General features: G+C 37.0%; 1 protein-coding gene across 1 annotated transcript in view; it reads left to right on the top strand.

Moving 5' to 3' along the window:
• LOC106937430 (neurotensin receptor type 1) overlaps positions 1–18863 on the top strand; it is a 50096-nt gene that overhangs the window by 23867 nt on the left and 7366 nt on the right. Inside the window, exon 2 of the mRNA XM_015018945.1 lies at positions 8927–9128. Within this exon, the coding sequence (XP_014874431.1) occupies positions 8927–9128 (202 nt within the window). The remainder of the gene's footprint in view (positions 1–8926; positions 9129–18863) is intronic.

The following is an 18863-nucleotide window of genomic DNA, read 5'->3' as shown; positions in this document are numbered from 1 at the left end:
TAAGTAAAGTACAGATACACGAAAAGTGTACTTAAGTACAGTAACGAAGTACTTGTACTTCGTTACTTCCCACCACTGAATGACTTCCACGTGTTTAGGATGACTTTAGCTTTAACGTTTATGCAGTTTCTAATTTTTAGTGTTTCTTCATTTAATGATCTAAAATGTTAGTTTACGACACATCTCAGGCATGTAAAGATTCAAAAAATAAACAGACATGAAGAAACAGTAAATGAAGCAGCGTTTCATAAAAGACATTTTTATGTCAAAAAAAGAACCAGAATACAACATTAAAGCCTGGGTATTTGTTGCTCATCATGATGTTTAGAAAAGTGGAAATATAAATAAACAGTAAAAACTGAAGCAAAAACTTTCGCAATTTATGTTACATCAAGAGAATTAGGACTTGATTTGGTAATTATGTGTTATTCACAATACTTAAACTGACTTACAGAGGCTTAAGGCAAACACAAAACAAAACATACAACTAAAATAAATAATGAGTGAGCATATTTGTATACTCTACTAAATATACTTTATTACACATTTCCACTACTGCTTACATTGCCTTCTGTAAGTATTGGGTTGATACATTTGATATAGAAAATAATTGATTTAAAAAATTATTTCTTCTGCTTGAATGTTATTTATGTATATTTATTCATTTCGTTATTTTTGTCTTTAAAGTGCCAGAGATTGCAGGTTATTTCAGCTTCTCAGGTTCTAAGTAATCTTTTTACGAAAAGCTTTCTTACTCTTATTTCTTCAATGGATGCTTTTCACTTTTACTTGAGTAAAAATATCTTGAAGTGTTGCCAACAATATAATATTCCTGAGATGTATTTATGTACTTTCATTCTTTCAGTTTGCCTAGCATCATTCATTATTAATAATAATTAGTATTAATTAATGCTAATATTCCTGACGTGATTCCACAGCAGACACTCTGGTGTTTTGCTGATTACCGTCTTTACATCAAAGATGTAATTCAACAATGGGAAATAAATCTTTTGTTGTGGATGGAGCCAGACGTTAGCAGTGAATGAAATGATTAGAACAGACCATGTGTCTATTCTGGCTGTTGTTTTGTCTTTGCAGGAATCTATTCATTGGTAACAATAAAGGACTTAATGGGAGATGTTGGATGGCTGAGATAATTGATTTTTCCTTTTTTTTGTTTTGTTTAGCTTACAAGTTTTGTCAAATATGTCTTTGCAGCACACTTAACATGGACTTCCTATTTAATTGGAACTAAATATTTTAGTTCCAATTAAAGTTATGTTTTATCCTTTGAAAACACAAACCAGGCTGTCCATCATGATGTTAATATAGGAGCAGCTCTAGTACCAGTGACCTCACCTTGAGTACCAACACTTCCTGTCTAGTCCTGAGGAGCTTCTATTGCTGTGTGGTGGAGAGTATTCTCTGCGCCTGCATCTCCGTGTGACACCGTCAGACTACTGAACTCAAGCTGCACCTAATTCAGTTTCATAGACACACACACTTTTTTAAATATACATAACTATATATCACATAAATTACTTTATTATTTATTTGTGTATTAGATTCTTAAAATCCAATAAACGGTACAAATTTGGTTCGAAATTCGGACTTGAATTTCATACTCAAATTCGGATGAAATTCGGAATTTGAATCTGAAATTCGGACTTGAGTCAGACAAGCTGAGGTGGTATGACAATAAAAAATCCTTGAATCTTAGAGAACAGAATGTTTCTCAGATTTGAACGTTTTGTGTTCTTTGTCTCTCAGCTCCTGTTTGACATGAGGATTGCAGGTATTCATGGACTCGTCAGGGCCACTAGATTACAATGTGCACACAGAAAGCAGAGAGGAATGGAAGGCAAAGCTACTATATACATACATAGCCGTGGCAATCTTGTACAGCACCTTTCATCAAGATTTATGTAAGAGAGTATTTAAAAGGCTTAAGAGAAACACTCTGCACGGCCCAAATGACTGGAAGTCTGACACTCTGCACTTGCATCCTTTTCTAACCATAATCCTGGCAATAATATAATGGTCTTTGGTATTTTGCATGAATGATTGATTCAAATATGTGATTCATCCACAATTATGTGAAGATTTGAGTTACCTTTCACATCTGACAAACCGTAGATTTATTTGGTAAGCCAAAAGATGTGTGCATTTTGAGTTATTTTGTTGTACCTGATTATGTTTAACATTTTGTTTTGAGCTAAAACACTGACTTTAGATCTTATAAAGAAAGAACCGCTTGAGAATAACTCTAGCTGAGAGATGAATATTAATGCTGCATCATTCATACAGGCAGCTCCCAGACATGACAGCCAGGATGTCAACACCAACAGAGCACATTTACCGTCTCATATGTGCTGTAATGCTGATCCAGGCTGAAACCTGGGGGCTCAACCAAAAAGAAATCTAAGTCCAGTGAGTAAAATTTAGTCATAGGAGACGAGTGGGACTTTGTTTCTGTGTAAAACAAATGTACACATTTTAGTTCATGTTCTGTTACCCTGAAACTTAGAGTATTTCAGTGTAACAAAAGTTTTTTTACACTGGTAGGAACCTCTGGTAGGAATCCTGTGTTTTGCTGTAAGATGCTTCATGACTGTTAACTTATTTTTCATTTCTACCAAGTTGTTGATGTTTTTGGTATGTGGTGCATTTGCTCATTTTAAGTATTAATTTGCTCTGACAAGAATTTCCTTTTTTTTTTTTTGGAATGACAATAAGTGCCCTGTGATTGTTGAATGCTATCTTGGTAGCAACTCATTAATTCTGTTAATGAGGCTGGACCAATTTAGGAACTTCAATTTTTTTATTAATAGAGGTCCCTGACATCAGGTGTTGGTGGAAAAAAAACAACAAAGTAGTTCATTAAATGTCATCATACCAAAATATTTATACATTTTCCCCTCTTAGACTGAATCTGTTGGCCTAATCATATTCAAAGTCTGCATGTCTGCATTATTCTTAATCTTTACCTCCTCTGTCTGCATTTTGTTTTTACCGTCATAACAGCAGTGTGAGCATAACACTGACGGTAACTCCATCTTCAATAATTGCTTCTTCCACTGATGTTTTATGGCCTTTGAACTTAGTGTCTCAACAATCAGCAATATCGACATCATTACCCAAAGTCAAATTCCTGCACTGTCAGCACTAATTAACCACTGACTGAAACAAAGCTAAGAATTCATCTCCATCCCAACAACACAGAGGAGCCACTACCCGTAAAATCTTAAATACGATTTAACAACGCTAAAGCAACAGCAACTATGAGCTGCTGCACAAATAAAAACAACTGATCACTGACAGGTGGATAAAGTCATTATTTCTCCATATTTTTTTATTAGCTTTGTATAGTTAAAGCCTACTGTTGTATTAAATGAAGATTCTTTTGAAACATGTGAACATGTGTAAACAACTCATTAACTCTGTTAATGTTACACAGACAAAGAAGAAGAGTAGTGTTAAGATGCTGGAGGTGGTGCTAATGGTTCACAACCTCGATCCATTAAAACACTTCAGTATTCATGTGAAAGTCAATAACCGATCTGTTCCTTTCACTCTGCGTGTTTATAGTTCAGAAAATTGTCGTGGCAGTAAAGGACATCCATTGTCCAGTCTGTTGCCGGGGATACGTTACAATGAGATAAACAGTTCTGTGAAAAAGTCTGTACAGCCACACTGAAGGGTTTTCATAATATGACCAGCACATTTATAGTCACAACACAGCATCTCAACCGGATGTAAGTCCGCACTTTGACTTGGCCGCTTTAATACTTTAATTTTGCTGGATTTTTATCTGAAGCATTCAGAAGTGAACTTTCTGGTGTGCTTTGACTCATTTTCCTGCTGTACAACCTCACGGCGCTCAGGCTTATAAAGTCACCAACTGATGGACGGATATTTTCCTTTTGGATCTTCTAGTGGACAACAGAATTAATGGTTCTGTAAATGAAAAAATGTTTTTCAGGTACTGAAGGAGCAAAACAGGACCTGCTCACCACACTGCTAATGTCTTTGGGATCCACCCATCCATTGTGTAAACACACACACATATATTTATATATATATATATATATATATATGGTTTTCGCATGGATGTGATCATAAAGCCAGCATGCTTTACCTGCCCCCACCAAACTATGTGTCCTTTGTTTTTTGTTTTTTTGTTGTTTTTTTTTTCTACACCAGTAACAGTAAAAGCAGATTAAGTGAGGTTTAGAGTTGACACATTGAACTGGACATGAGGAGATGTTCACCAACTGCGTTGTCCCTTTACCTGCCCGTTGCCCTCACATAATATTATTTCCAAATCATGATGCCTTCTCATGTACTTTCAAAGTTTTTGTAGGTTTTAAAACGTTTCCAACACAAGAACATGGTGGGCTGCTAGTGGACTGTCCTAGCGGCCCTACCATCAGGCTTAGCAAGTTTTCTGGGCGAATCACCTGAATCTGAGTCATTTAAAGACTCACCAAAGTGCAAAAACTGAGTTGAGGACTTAATTTTGCACCCTGGATCATATTCTATTGGCAAGCTTTGTGGAGCTGGCTGGTTTAACTGGACTGAACTACACCTTTGTTTTAAAGGTCAGGAAAGGCTAAAGTTGGTGCTTGAAGAAATAATTAGTTCTTTCCAGTCCACATTGGAAACCTAGCAGGGCTCTCAAAATCTGGTTCAGCACAGGGGGTTGGGGGGGGGGAGTACTGCAGTAATATAGAATTCAAGTAAACCTATGAGAGAAAAAATGCAAAGCAGAAATTGCAGATCATCGTACATATTAGCAATGGTGTAGTTTAGCAGCACTCTATGCTGTAAATGATCTGTTGCTGTAACCTGAATCTGGGGGATGGTTCATTACAGGAGATAATTTTGTATAGTTTCATTTTTATTTACAGGAAAAAAGAAAACAAATTGAAAAACTTATTGTAACATTATGCTTTATAGAGGGTGAAATTTTCTGGCCGCTTATCCAAGCCTGTGTATCAAAAGAACAATAAATAAATACAAAGTATTTTATTAAGTAGAAAACAACTGTTCCCTTCTACTTAAACAATAGTTTGCATTACCAAAGTACACAAAACTTTATTGCTATTCCACTAAAGTCGAAAAAACTTTAGTGGAATAGTGGAATTTCACAATTGCATTTTTTCCAGTAAATAAGAAACGCAACTAAAATCACATGTTGATCAAGTGACTCGTGATGTGGAAAATGTTTTTTCCAGTGCAGTTTTGCAAAAGACAATCATTTTGATAGGGCCAAAAGAACCACCTCATCCTGGCACAAAATCTTGTGAGTTTTTTAAAAATTGTCGTGTTTATTTTCATAATTACACATTTTTACGGTCAGTGGAAATACAGCTATTGTTGGAGGCTAATAGAAGAAATGATGACCCACAACCAGTTCGTTATAAATCTGTAGTGACAGAGATAAATCAGACCAGTGGTTCCTGAACCCATAAAGTAATCGGTGTTTATGACTCACAGATGTCTGCTGGCACTCAGTGACAGCGACATTCAAGTCTTAATGGGACCAGTGGTGGTCCATTTCAAGTCTTTTTGACCTTCCATTGACTTTTTCTTTTAATTAATGTAAAATCTAAAGGAGACTAATTTTCACTGCTTGCTCCTTCATCCTCCACCCATTGAATCTGCCTAATATCTCAGTTTCCTTCCACTTCATTCCTAATTATCCACATCTACCAGCTTTCTTGACTGCTTTTTTGTGATTTTTCTTCCCACTCAGCTGGAATTTGGTACTCGCAGAGAAGCCAGAGTTCACCTTGCAGATTTTTACCCCCCACCTCTTCTCCCTTTCAGCTTCAATCAGTCATCAGAGGCCAGGAGGAAAAGAAAACTTCAGAAGTCAGCCACCGTGTTCATTAAGACCATTAACATTTTTTATCCGTGATTATCCCCTTGAAAAACACCATCAGTCCATCTGAGCGTGCGCCTGTCTGAGTCACGTATTTAAGGGAATGCTGTCTGGAAGGAATGATGGGAAGGCCATTACAGGTGCATTGATTACGCAGATGCCTAACCTAATTACCACTTGACACATCTGTACGCATTTTAATCAGACAGCCAGCTTCATCGTAGTTGCCGTAACTCCTGTCTGGCTTCACCTCCTCATTTAATCCCCTTTGTGTCCTTTTTCTTCCTTGGCTTTCACTAATCTCCTTTGCACATGCCTTTTGTTAGTTTCCATCAGCAGGAAAACCTTCCAGCTTTTTCACACTTTGACTCACTTCAACCTCAATATTTAATGTATTTTGTAGTTGTTCTCCACGATATACCAATATTTTGAACACATTCAACTAGGACTGGACAATAAATCACCAACAATATATGTTGAGGTGGAGATATGATCAACATCCATAGATTACAATCCTGGACCTCATGGCATTCTGGGGGATGTAGGCAGAGGAAAGGCTTTGTCTGCTCAGCCTCTCACAGCGAGCTAAGCTAGGCTGGTGGCATCAACTAACTCACTCGCTCTTTGGTTACCTAGCAACAAACGACTGAGTACCTTGCAGCAGCAGTTTTATGTTTCACCACCGTGCCTCTTAGCTGCTTTAAAATAAACAACAAATTCATGGAGTATTAACTGTGGATAAAAGACAAAATGTGATGCCACCAGACTGGCAGTATATTTTGAATTTTATATTGTGATACATTTTTCAACCACATCATCCAGCCCCTACATTCAGCCTTTCTGTTATCTCTTCTGCTCTCTCTCTCCAAGCTCACAGATGAGAAAAATATTTCTCAATTTCTGACCACCTGGTCACTTATCAGGGCAAATGAAGTTAGTAATGATCTAATCCTGGACAACAGGTGTTAGTTATGGAGTGAAAAGTATAACATTCCAACTTCTAAGGCAGTTTTAGTTTAGTTTTTCTTTTCTTTTTTTTCAATAGTTCAGCTTGGACCATGTATGAATCAGTCTCATGGGGTCCTTGCTTCAGAGCTGGATTAGTGGCTTAACAATGCAATGTCAGATTTAATGAATACATTTCCCACTTATTGGGCCTTGTTGTCATGGCAGCCCATGCAAAAAAACTCAACCTTCTGTAGAGCAGGTTGGTTTTAAGATTAGAGACCAGCTCTTTGTCCATAATTTCTCACATAACATGGCTAAACTACTTTTTTTTTAAAGTGTTTTCTTAAAAATAATATTTTCTTAAATGCATGAAAAGGAAGCATCAGTACGTTGTCAGAAATGCACTATCCAACCTTTTTATTCCCAGACATTCACTCTGCCCTGGTCTGATATCTGCAGGTGATTTTATTCTGAGACTGATGTCTGGTACTGAACACTGAGCGAAGTCAAATACATTAAACATTGCTCATGTATAAGTTGTATTTGATATCAGTCTTTATTATTTCAGAGCTGTAATCTGTTAGAAACCAACCCACCTGCTCCTACAACTGCTAAAAACTGCAGATCAAACCTGAAGCAGGCTCCCTCTAAAACTGAAATTGCCTTTTTATTTTCTTTACTCTTCTAATCTTTACCAGGCTCATGGAGGGCTGGTGCCTTTCACCAGTGAATGATTACAACTGTCAGAACCAACCCAACCCCACAACACTAAGGCCAAGTTATTAAGGATAGAAAATATAATCAGAATTTGACATTGTATACCATTTTAATGTTTCTTTTTTTTTTTTTTTTTTTTTTGCTCTGCCTACCTGGATCACACACTGAGCACAAAGAACCAGGTTGGGGGGGGGGGGCAACGAAAAATCAGGCTAATGAAAACTCATCTTAATTATAGTAATGACAGTAACAATATTTAAAATGAGAATGTGTACAGCATGTTGATATATGTTAATGCTAATAATAATCAACATATGTAAAAAGAAGTAACACATTTACTGGCCAAGAAGATTAACCTACTTTGCACCTCTTCAGTCTCCTACATGCCACCTACTGTCTACTGTTGTAGACCAATAATAATATAATAACAATAATGCATTTAAAAGCAGTTATTCAACACTAATCTCCTCAAACCAATGAAAAAATGTCTTAATTTTTTAAGAAATTTGTCTTTTCATTCAGCTAAATGCTAAAACAAAGAGTTGTTTTTTTTTTTTGTTTGGATTTTTTTTTTCAATTCTATCTTCTGAAGTCAGAAGTCGACGTACATTTCTTTCATATTCAATAACATTGCCTTTAAAACTAAATAACTTGGGTTAAACATTTTGAGTATCCTTTCGCAGTTTAAAGTAGTTTGCTGTAATTTTTACTCTTTCCTCCTGAAACAACTGGCATAATGGTCAGTGACTCGATGCAGTCTGCTGTGTTTCCTTGTGTAGGAATGTTTTAAGCTACTTTGATAGCTTACTGCTCTGTTTGGACTGTCTTTATGATTGGACTGAAGCAATGTTTTTTGTAAAGTACCTGGAGAAATTTGTTATGAATTAATGCTATACCATTAAACTGAATTGAATTGAATAAATAAGTCTGATCTGTAGGCCGCCTGGCTTCCAGATTCCTGCTCTCTGCCCAGAAATGTTCTACTGGTCTGAGATCAGAGCTTTGTAATGGCCATTCCAAAACATTAACTTTGTTGTCCTAATTGTAACTGATTTGGCTGTATACATAGGGCCATTGTCTGTTCGGAAGATTAATTTGACCTGAAAAGACCAACTTATTTTCAACAAATTTCCAGCATTTGATTAAAGACATGGCATTTTTAGTGCATGTAAATGTGTTAGTGTATGTGAAATATCCCTCACCGTTCTCCCTCTTAGGCAGTATAGATTATTTTGATCATGCTTACTGACTTGGAACTGAAAAAGACTTGCCCTATTTAATGTCAAACTTCTGGTTTTAACCGTTATCTGAGTAATGATGATGTCACCTAGTATTTGTCCAGACTAACTCAACACGTTGCCCTTTCCTAAACAGGTAAATGCGTTCCTGTCCTTTGTGTTGCCGATGGTTGCCATCTCCGTGCTCAACGGGGTCATAGCCAATCAGCTGCTGCGGATGTTCCAGGAAGCTGAGCAAGACAGCCGCATGTCCATCACCAGGGGAAATCCCACCATGCTGAACATCACAGTGGAATCAAACCGCGCTCAGTCGCTTCGCCATGGAGTTCTCGTCCTCCGTAAGTACAAACCGCTAAAACTTAAAAATCCACAAAAAAGAGGTTTGAAGATGTCAAAAGTACGTTTGTCGTCAGGTGACAGATTTTCTTCTACCTTTCAAGTCTCTTCTGTTGCAACTGCGTCCTTTTAAATTCTTGTGCTCACCTTTAGTTATCAAAAGCCAATCACAACTTTAAGGTCAAACAAGTTTTAGTTGAAAATGTTTCACAATCAAAGTGTGAGAAAACGGTGGGAGCCATTTGAAATGTAAGTAAGGTAAGAATTGGCTCTACAATGAATTTTTGGCATTTTCATTGTTGGCATTCAGCAAAATTTCGCTCAACACATATATTGCAAATGTGCAGCTGAATAACAATAAAGTCTATGTCTGTGTGATTGCTACTCTCACAGGTGGGTGAAAACGAAGCAGTCAGAGATTCCTTGTTACAGGCCCATGAATTCCTTTTATATTTTCTGTGTCATCTTTAGAGAAGCTCTGTTGAAATTCTGGGCACAGGAAAGTGACTGTCCAGCCTGCATTCAGACCCTGATCCTTTATGGGCCACTGGCGTTTGAAGAGACATCAACCACTGATCGCCAAAATCCACATAGACTTCAGATCTCCTTTAAGATGCTAATAACACATTGAACTAGTTTTCATTTTGTAATAACTACTCTCTGCTCCATGTCTGCACTTGGTTCACAAAGCAGTTAGCTCTGACAACAGACCAGGGCAAAGATACGCTCATGTATATGGCAGCTTTCACAACTTCTTTGGTTTCTGGTTGTAGTTTTGTCTCTTACCAATCCAAATCTAAATCTACAACCTACATATGGTCTACCATGCAAACTAACATAAAAATCTCATAGAGAAAGCACCAAAAATGTTTGTCTTCTGGCAAAGGAACAAAGACGTTCTTATAAACTTACTTTTAAATCTCTATTCAAGACCCAACTATTGTTTTTAATCTTTGTAAATCTACTATAGCATCTTTGAATATCTTTAAAATATAGACATAAAAATAGTTTCCCCACAAAACACAATCAAGATGCTTCATTCAAATGTGGCTAAACAGCATAAAGATGTAACGTTTGCTTGGCAGCAGCGTTTGAGGGACAGATCTTCATTTCTAACACTTTGATATATGATATGCGTTGATTTAAAAAAAAACACTTAGAAAGTGGTTTGCATACATTTTGTGCAAAATTCTGGATTGGGTTTGACCATCTATGTCAATGAAAAAAAAACAAAAAAAAAACTTTTTTTTAAAGTTTTGTAGCAGTATTATTGAAATGAAATCAAATCTGCTCTTCAAAAGTGTTTTTTTACTCAGAGTGAGAATACTTTAACATGTAACTGCTACACATCTAGCAACAAAGACATCCAACAAATAAAAAAAGATTGTAAAATTACAGAGTGAAATGAGAAATTGATTTCCTGCGGTTGGGAGAATACATACAAGGCCAAGCGCACCATCTGTCTCTCAGTTTTCATTATCAGTCATAAAGGAATAAGTGACATATACAGGATGAATCTGGAGAAAAACCTGGAAGGTTCATAAGGAGCCCTTTGACTTTCATTATATTAAGATTGAGATTGTAATGTCAAAGTGACTAAGGGTCCAATTTATCTTCGGTGAAAAATGTTGAGGTTCAAATCTCACCTTGGCAGCAATACACTTATCTTCTGCAAAATCCAAGCAATCACGGATGACTCTAAAATTTCCTTTCAATCAATTATCGCAAACAAACTTAAAATAATTTACTTGAGTTTGTTTGACCTCACCGAGCAGTTGTGGACTCGCATCAACACCGACACCAAACTGAGATGGAAACGACATTTAAATACCTCAGATTTATGCTGTTCTTGTGACTTAATTAAACCAAATTGAAACACATTTTGCTTAAGAAGTGGGCACAAAATTAAGGTCCATGTTAAAAGGATTTACCTCAAAGAGACATGAAGTGGAGTTTGAAACAGAACAAGCTGAAAAGGTCTAATCTTTTAATTTTATTGAGAGGAAGACTTTTTTTTTTTAACCAACACATTAGCCAACCAGCCAGTTGGGAGGGTGGTAGAGGTAGTGTGTTTGTTTGGAAATATAAGACCTTTAAAAGCCATTCACTGACTGCACAATTTGTACTGTATAATGTATTCTAATGATTAAATGACCAGCTGAAAATGTGAGAGCTATTTTATACAGAAAAGTGGGCAAAAAATGATCTCTCTGAATGTGACACATCGCTCAAGACCTGCAGCTGTAGCTGCTACTAGATGTGGCTCAACAATGAATTTACCCAGGCAGGCTGAATTCAGAGACCATGTAATATATATATTTTTTCCACTTCACCATTATGTTAGCATGACCATTGCCGTACTGTGCAATTTGGGTCGACAAAAGTTCTGGTTTCAAGCCCAGTCTAGGTTTTCTCCAACTTCAGCTTTGTCCTACTTCCTGTATCTTCCTGATCATGCAATTTTGGCTTAGAAAAATAGCTAAACAAGAACAGGTAGAAAACAAATTCTTCATTTTTTTTTTTCTTTTTTGAACCGATTTCATCACCTAATTAGGATGAGATTCTTTCTTGGTATCTGAACTCTTAGTCATTTTTTTATTGCTGTTATTTTGGTGCCTTAACCACAAATGCTGACTCTATTCAGAAAATGAATCAGCAGCACATTTACAGGCAAATTAATAACCGTCCCAAATGACGTGTTAGCTGTTGCCAGATCGAGTAATTATCTTCACCGGTCTCCCCTCTGTTCTGCTTTGATGCATGTGTGTAATCGGTGCTTGAATCTGCTTGCTGTGTGTTCTTCCCACCAGGACATGCGAAGTGTATTTACAAAGTCTTTGCGTGGAGCTCATGAACACACACACACACATGCACGCACACGTACACTGTGTAAACACAGTAAACGGAAACTGTAGCACTTGCATGAAATGAAATAATACAAGCCTTCCCTGCGTCTGTTGGCACATTGGGAATAATGTGTTGATCAATGTTGGAAACGAAGTTGCTGACCTGCATATTGATGGAGCAGTTGGTTTTGTCCCAGCTGTTGCATCTGTTCAAACACACACACACACACACACACACACACACACGCACACACACACACACACACACACACACACACGCACACACACACACACACACACACACACACACACGTTAAACAACATCTTGTGTATATCTTAATGATGGCATTAGCGGTGAAGCTTAGGCGCCTAATACAGAATCTTGTTCCTGCTAATGACTAAATGAGAGAGTACTGCAATGTTATTTCTTATATTCGCTCCCTGCAATGTTGTGTTTACAGCGTTTAGAATGTCTCAAACAGCGAGTCATGGTTGTCATTACTCGGACTGCTCCTTTAACTGTGCCTGTTTGCATGAGGAGTCACATTTAGCTGCAAAACTTTCAGGGGAATAAACTCTACGTGTGCCTAGCGGGAAAAGCGTTCCTGCTGCCGGCAGTCAAGTTTATTTGTTTATCACATTTCAGCAGCAAGGCAGTTCAAAGTGCTTTGCATCATAAAAACACAAAGTCAAAAAAGACACCATGCAGTCAACAACTGAGCAAACCAGTTGTAAACCCTACATTAAGAGGATTGCCATTATCAAAATCCTCAGTAAGCAACCCATATGTTGGTGAATGTTTCTTCACATATTATGGTTCAGAAGCAGCTCTAAACAGGTAGGGTTTTTAATCTTGATTTAAAGTAACTCGGTTTTTCGGCTGTTTTGCTGTTTTCTGGAAGTTTGTTCCATATTTGTGCAGCATAGAAGCTGAATGCTGCTTCTCCATGTTTGGTTCTGGTTCTGGGGATGCAGAGCTTGATAGCAGTTGTTGCTGTACACTGTGGAACAAACTTGATTTTTGTACATATTTATATTTAAGTTATTTTTTTGTTTTTATCTCAAACACTTAAGTGTGACAGACAATTAAAACCAGCAGACACAAAACACGTTGAACTTGGACTAAAAAAAAATCACTGTGAAAAACAAAAATGACAGATTTGTGAAATTGGCTAGGCGGAAGTCCATTATTTTGTTTAGCAGAAGATACAGAGACGTAACTGAACGGACTGACCCAAAAGAGAATATAAACAAATGTACACAGCATCTAGAGAGACTAAATTAAACTTATTCTGGTTTCCTCGATATTAAAGTACACAACAGAGTGGATTTTGCATATGTCCTCTTCAAATGAGCACCTTTAAGATAACCAAGGACCTTCTTAGCGAAGACCTTTAAGTCTCTGTTGAATATAGATCATTCCAAATGCTTTTTTATGATTTCCAGGAAATCATGCCAAGTTCTTTCTAACCCGTAAGGCAGGTAATTTAATTTGTTAGAAAAAGAAAGTAATAGAATTATTACAGAAGCTCTTGCCTTTCATTTTTTACAAGGACAGACAGAAACCATAGTCTCTCCATCTTTGTCTTCTCCGTTTGCCGATCAATCACCTTTCAACCTTTTGACAAAACAGTCTGAATTATTGAGGTCAATTTTTTTATTTTTTTTATTTTTTGGTTGTCTTCATGGAAGCTACGCACTTTTATTTTTTAAACTCATTCATTCTCTTCACATGCTTGACTGTGTTTAGTCTTTTAGTGTTGCGACTGTTGGAGAGGCAGAGCAAAACCTCAATCAGCAGCAGTTGATCATAGTAGATGAACTGGCAAATTAATAACCCGGAATGCCGGACGGTTCATTTAGATTCATCAGTTACGCTCTGTAAACACTTAGTGTTTGCATTGCTGATCATTGTTTTCATAACCTGTAATTTACTCCAGTTGTGGTTTAGTGGAGTTTAACAAGTTGTTGGTGCTGCTTCATATCCCAGGTTTATTCATGCCAGCCCTGTTGGCCAGGAAGCTTCACAGTTAGCTGAGTCCAGTTTGCGTGGACGATGTCATCTATTCATCTCAAGACAAATGATTATCTTCAGATTTCTCAAGCAAGAAGGTTTCCCCGCATATTTTCTTGGACAATCTGAATCCTTCTTCACATCAAGCAAACACCTTAACTTATATTTTCTGATGATAGAAAGCTTTCAGCTGAAGCATTATCCACAGCAGTTTCCTCCATCTGAGGCAGTTTTGATACAAACCAATTATAGCTCCACAGTCTTGGAGGTAACCATTGGTAACACAAGAACACGTTGATTTTCCCCTCTTTTCCAGCAATCAGTTTGCTTTCTAGATTGATGGGTGATTTTAGCTGGATTCTCACAGCTTCAACTGAGTATTATTATTATTACTATTATTATTATTGGCCAGGACAGAAATACAGTAAAAATGGGCTCCAGTCATTAGCTATTAAAGAATGGAAATATTATTTTTATAGCACTTTTTTATCTCAGTTCTTACTAACCAAAGTGCTGTCAATAATATCTAAAAAGATGCATTTATTGAAGTTTGTGGCAGAAAGTTGGTGCTTTTTTCTGATCACTTTCAACTTTAATGTGAAAACAGTTATCTGGCACTTTGTGTTGTGCTGTTGCCAAAACTACAGCACCGTCAATGCCAAGATTATGAGTAATGGCTTTATGAACAAGTGTACCTCCTCCATAGCTTCCTAATGATTCATTGAAACCGCTGCATTAGGTGATACACACATGGTCGCACCACGAGTGTGTTACCTAATGGACTGGCTCATTTTTCAGAGAAAAACATACTGAGCTCACTTCAAACCACGGCCAAATCAATGTTGAGCATCACCACAGAGAGAACAAACAATATCTGCACCAATTACCAATTTGTTGCACTTACTTCCTGTTTGTTTCAGGATTGATTTGAAGACGCTTTTATGGATTTCAAAAAGTGTTAATGGTCTTACTTTGCTTTTATCCTTTAAACTTTGCTGACCCTTCAGGTTTTTCCCAAACAGCTTTCTGAACAAAACAGACACTGAAACAAACTTTTATTATTGGGATTCTAGTCACGGCTGCAGTAATTTTTGATATTTTTGTATCAAAAGCCATTAATTCTTTACATTATTACCTCATTTTTATTTTTTTTATTTTTTTTGTCAGAAAGAAAGTACTATGTTTACTCTTTTTATTTATAACATTAGCTGTTAGTTTTAGTCTGAATACAAATTAATTAGAATTGAATTTATTTATTCTATTATCTTTTAGCAGTTCCTTTATTACTGTTATTCATTTGTCATCAATCCAGATTGCTGTCCTGTCTCTAGTGTTTCCTTACTTTAACATTTTTAGTTTTCAATTAAGAATGTGGCTACATAAGTATGGTCACCAGTGAGTAAAGTATTGATGGATTTGTTGTCAAACTAAGATTTTAATTGTGTTATTACAAATAAGGAGATAATTGAGTTGGAAAACAAGTGTGTTGTTCTGTTCCCAGAGCAGGTCGGGCCTCACTTCCTCTCAGTTTCTCCAATATCCAGGGTGATGTTAGAGAAACATGTTTTTGGAAGTGCAACAGTTCCCATTTACTTCATTATCTGAGACAACAATAAACATGTTCAGAAAATGATAAAGATTAAATCCCCATAAGCTTTAGAAAGACAATCTCAGCTGCGCTTTCTGTGTGTTTGTTCAGTAGTTTGCAAGGAAGTTGCCTCTTCCTGTGTCCTCAAATCCAAACACATGCTCGCTTATGGAGGAAATTCTTGCATGACCCTAATAAGGATGAGTATTGCCTTCTGTCCCTACCACGGTTACCCTTTTACTGGTCTACAGATATTAAGACAATAAAATATCAGGTTTTTGTGATACAACAAAATGAGACCATTAGAAAAAAACATTCTAAGCATTTCTCTCCTTCAGCGTGACAAATATTATCTACATTTCAAATAAATGCATACATAGCCATACCCAAGTGATCTTAATAATGAACTTTTTCTAATTGCTCCTGTATAAAGACAGTTTCTCTAGATTCAATTGGACATTTTTCATTTTTAATTGCCACACCTACACAACTTGTCTGAATTATAATGTTGTGGAATTTTTCTTTTAACAAGGAGTGAGGAAAAACTGTTTCAAAGGCCAAGGAACCAGAAAAAGAATGTATTCTTAATCAGTATTTATTCGACAGCTCTACAGTGTTCGAAGTCTCTGTTCACTGATTGCAGTCCACACTATCTAGCACTCCACCTGTCTTTGCTATCACTGCTTCTGGTGTATAAAAAAAATATATATTTAAAATGAATAAACAATGCTTAGCCTGGTGGGGGGAAAGTAAAGCCCACCAGGTTTTTAATATACCAAGGGAAACCCTGAAACGCCTGTAATTTAGCAGACCAACAAGTTGTCATAGTGTGTGGTGCAATTCTGCATACGGACTATTCATAAACCAACTCATTCAGCAGACAGGGAGAGATATAAAGTAATAGTTATCTTGTCAGGTTCATCTACCAACAGACTGTTTCATTTTACATTTCTTCAAGGGACAGCTGTTAAGCTCTGAAGCATAAAATTGCTTTAAGTGCCAGTTACAAAAATGGAGCCATCATACCTCTTAACACTTACTCAACCCAACTTGGAGCCTTTGCGATATGGTGCAAAAAAAAACCCCACAATGAATAACAGTAGCAGGAGGGGGGGACAAACTGTTCTGGTGCATCGTGAGAGGTTCATAATTTTGACATAGCTTTGTCACTGGAGCATGGGTTGCCATGGTTTCAACATCACTTACTCTGTGTGTGTTGATTGAATACCCAGTTGAGACCAATTGATGGGGAATGATAGTGAAGTACCAAATGCTGAGGTGTGACCTGCCAATCTCAATCTCTTTGGTAGCATCCTGAGAAATAACATTGACTTCTTGCCCCTTTTTTGATGGGCTGCACATGACAGCACATCCAGTATTCATGCTGCTCAGGTTCCGCTGCTTTTACCTCAGGAGCATTTATTCAAGCACTCCGCTATGTTTATCAGCTCATGTTCTTTGGTATTTGAAGGTAGTAGAAAGAGAGGCAATTGGCCTTTTGAGATGTGCTGACATTTTAGCAAACGCTACACATTACCTGGGCTGTGACTTTGCAATCCGTAGGGAGTATCAAAAACAGAGAGCCAGGGGAAGCAAGCAGAACCAGTGGAACTGAGAAACGCTGCTCTATTCAGAGGCTATTTTAGGTCATACTAAAAAAAAAAAGCAGACCGAATTTGAGAAGTGATTTAAAGTAAAACAAAAGACAACAAGTTCTTCTAATGGGTTCATCCACCATATGACATGCTTACGTATTTATTACAGTTTCTTCTGTCGTTTAAGATGGCATTTTGAAAGCTACTTCAAAACACTTTGGAAACGTTATATCATATTCAATTATTTCCCTATTTGAATTTATGCGGTTTTGTTGCATTTTTACCAGCAAATGACTTTATATAATCAAAGAAATGTGAAAACTTTTATAAAAGTAACAAAGATTTCAATCAGGCAACATACAAAAACAGGCACAAAATTAGCTCTAGTCAACATGGAGACGAACGCGTACATTTTGTAAAGGATTACAGAAAAAATATGCGTCTATGGCAGAATGTCGCACCACTGAAAAAGCTGTTTGGTTGCACTACAACATTGCTACAGAACGACGCAAATGACATTTGTTCTGTGTTATTTGTGAGAGGTTTGTGATGTGTAAGAGTGACTTAAATTTCTCATGTTAAACACACTTAATGAATTAAATTAGCAAAACTTATGAATTGAGTTGGACTGTTATAATATATTGAGTTGGTCAGACGTAGGACACGAATGCGGCATTGAACTCAATTGTTTCAAGTAAAAAGTTCCTTTAAATTAAAGATTTGTAACTTTTAAGACAACTGAACACAGAAAAGTAAGTTGTCATCACTAAACGAAAATAATTAAGTGAGATTAATGTAAATAAGTCCATGAAATGAGCTACAGCCAAAAACACTTTTTACAGTGTATGCCTCCTACACAGCTGCTTTCAAAGCTGAGGCAGGGAAGAAGTTGATTTCTTAGAGACTGTCTTTTTATTAAGTTTTAGCCACTGGAGATGGAGTACTTAATGTTTAAGTGATTACTGGCTCTCAAATCCTAAATGGTCCCAGGGTATTTGCTTTGGAAGGACAGGCTACTCAGAGTAACAGCTATAATAAATCAGATCGGATGCAGATACGGCCAGCAAGACTTGTGCCATTTTATTTCTTTAATTCATATCTAGATAAAGGTCTGGAAGAAATTAAGAGACGACTGCACTGAGCCCCATTGAAAATCTCACGGTTATCCCACCAAATACTGATTTCTAAACTCTTCCTGAGTTAAAACACTGTTTCTAAATGAATATGAACTTGTTTTCTTTGCTTTACTTGAGTTCTGAATGCATTGCATCTTTTTTGTTATTTCGACATGAAAGGCCAGAGAACACACAGAGACTGCTGGCTGCATATCCAGGGGATTTCAACTAACAGGTCTTAGGTGGAGTCTAAAGGTGGGGAAGCTAAGGTGTTTGTGGAGCAAACCCCTCAGCTTGTTATGTCTCTGATGGGTTTTATAAGTCTTTATAAAACCTGATGATGTGACGATGTCAATGCTGAGGTGAAAAGTTTTTGCATACCTAAATGAATGGTGTGCAGTTCATAGGGTTCCGCTGCATCATACGCAGCAGCCGGGTATTTTACTTTCCCTCTACTTCCTCCATACCTGATTTTATTGGGTTTCATATTAATGTTTTCATTAAAGACGTTGATATTTGTGAGTGAAGGTAGGATGGAGTGAAAGATCATTAAATGGATCAGTACCATCTGGTCTGGTG

This window comes from Poecilia latipinna, unplaced genomic scaffold, assembly GCF_001443285.1.
Source record: "Poecilia latipinna isolate Pla-1442-1.1 unplaced genomic scaffold, P_latipinna-1.0 Scaffold2344, whole genome shotgun sequence".
NCBI lineage: Eukaryota > Metazoa > Chordata > Actinopteri > Cyprinodontiformes > Poeciliidae > Poecilia > Poecilia latipinna.
Note: the sequence above shows the minus strand (reverse complement) of the source record. Positions and strands in the feature narration are given on the sequence as shown.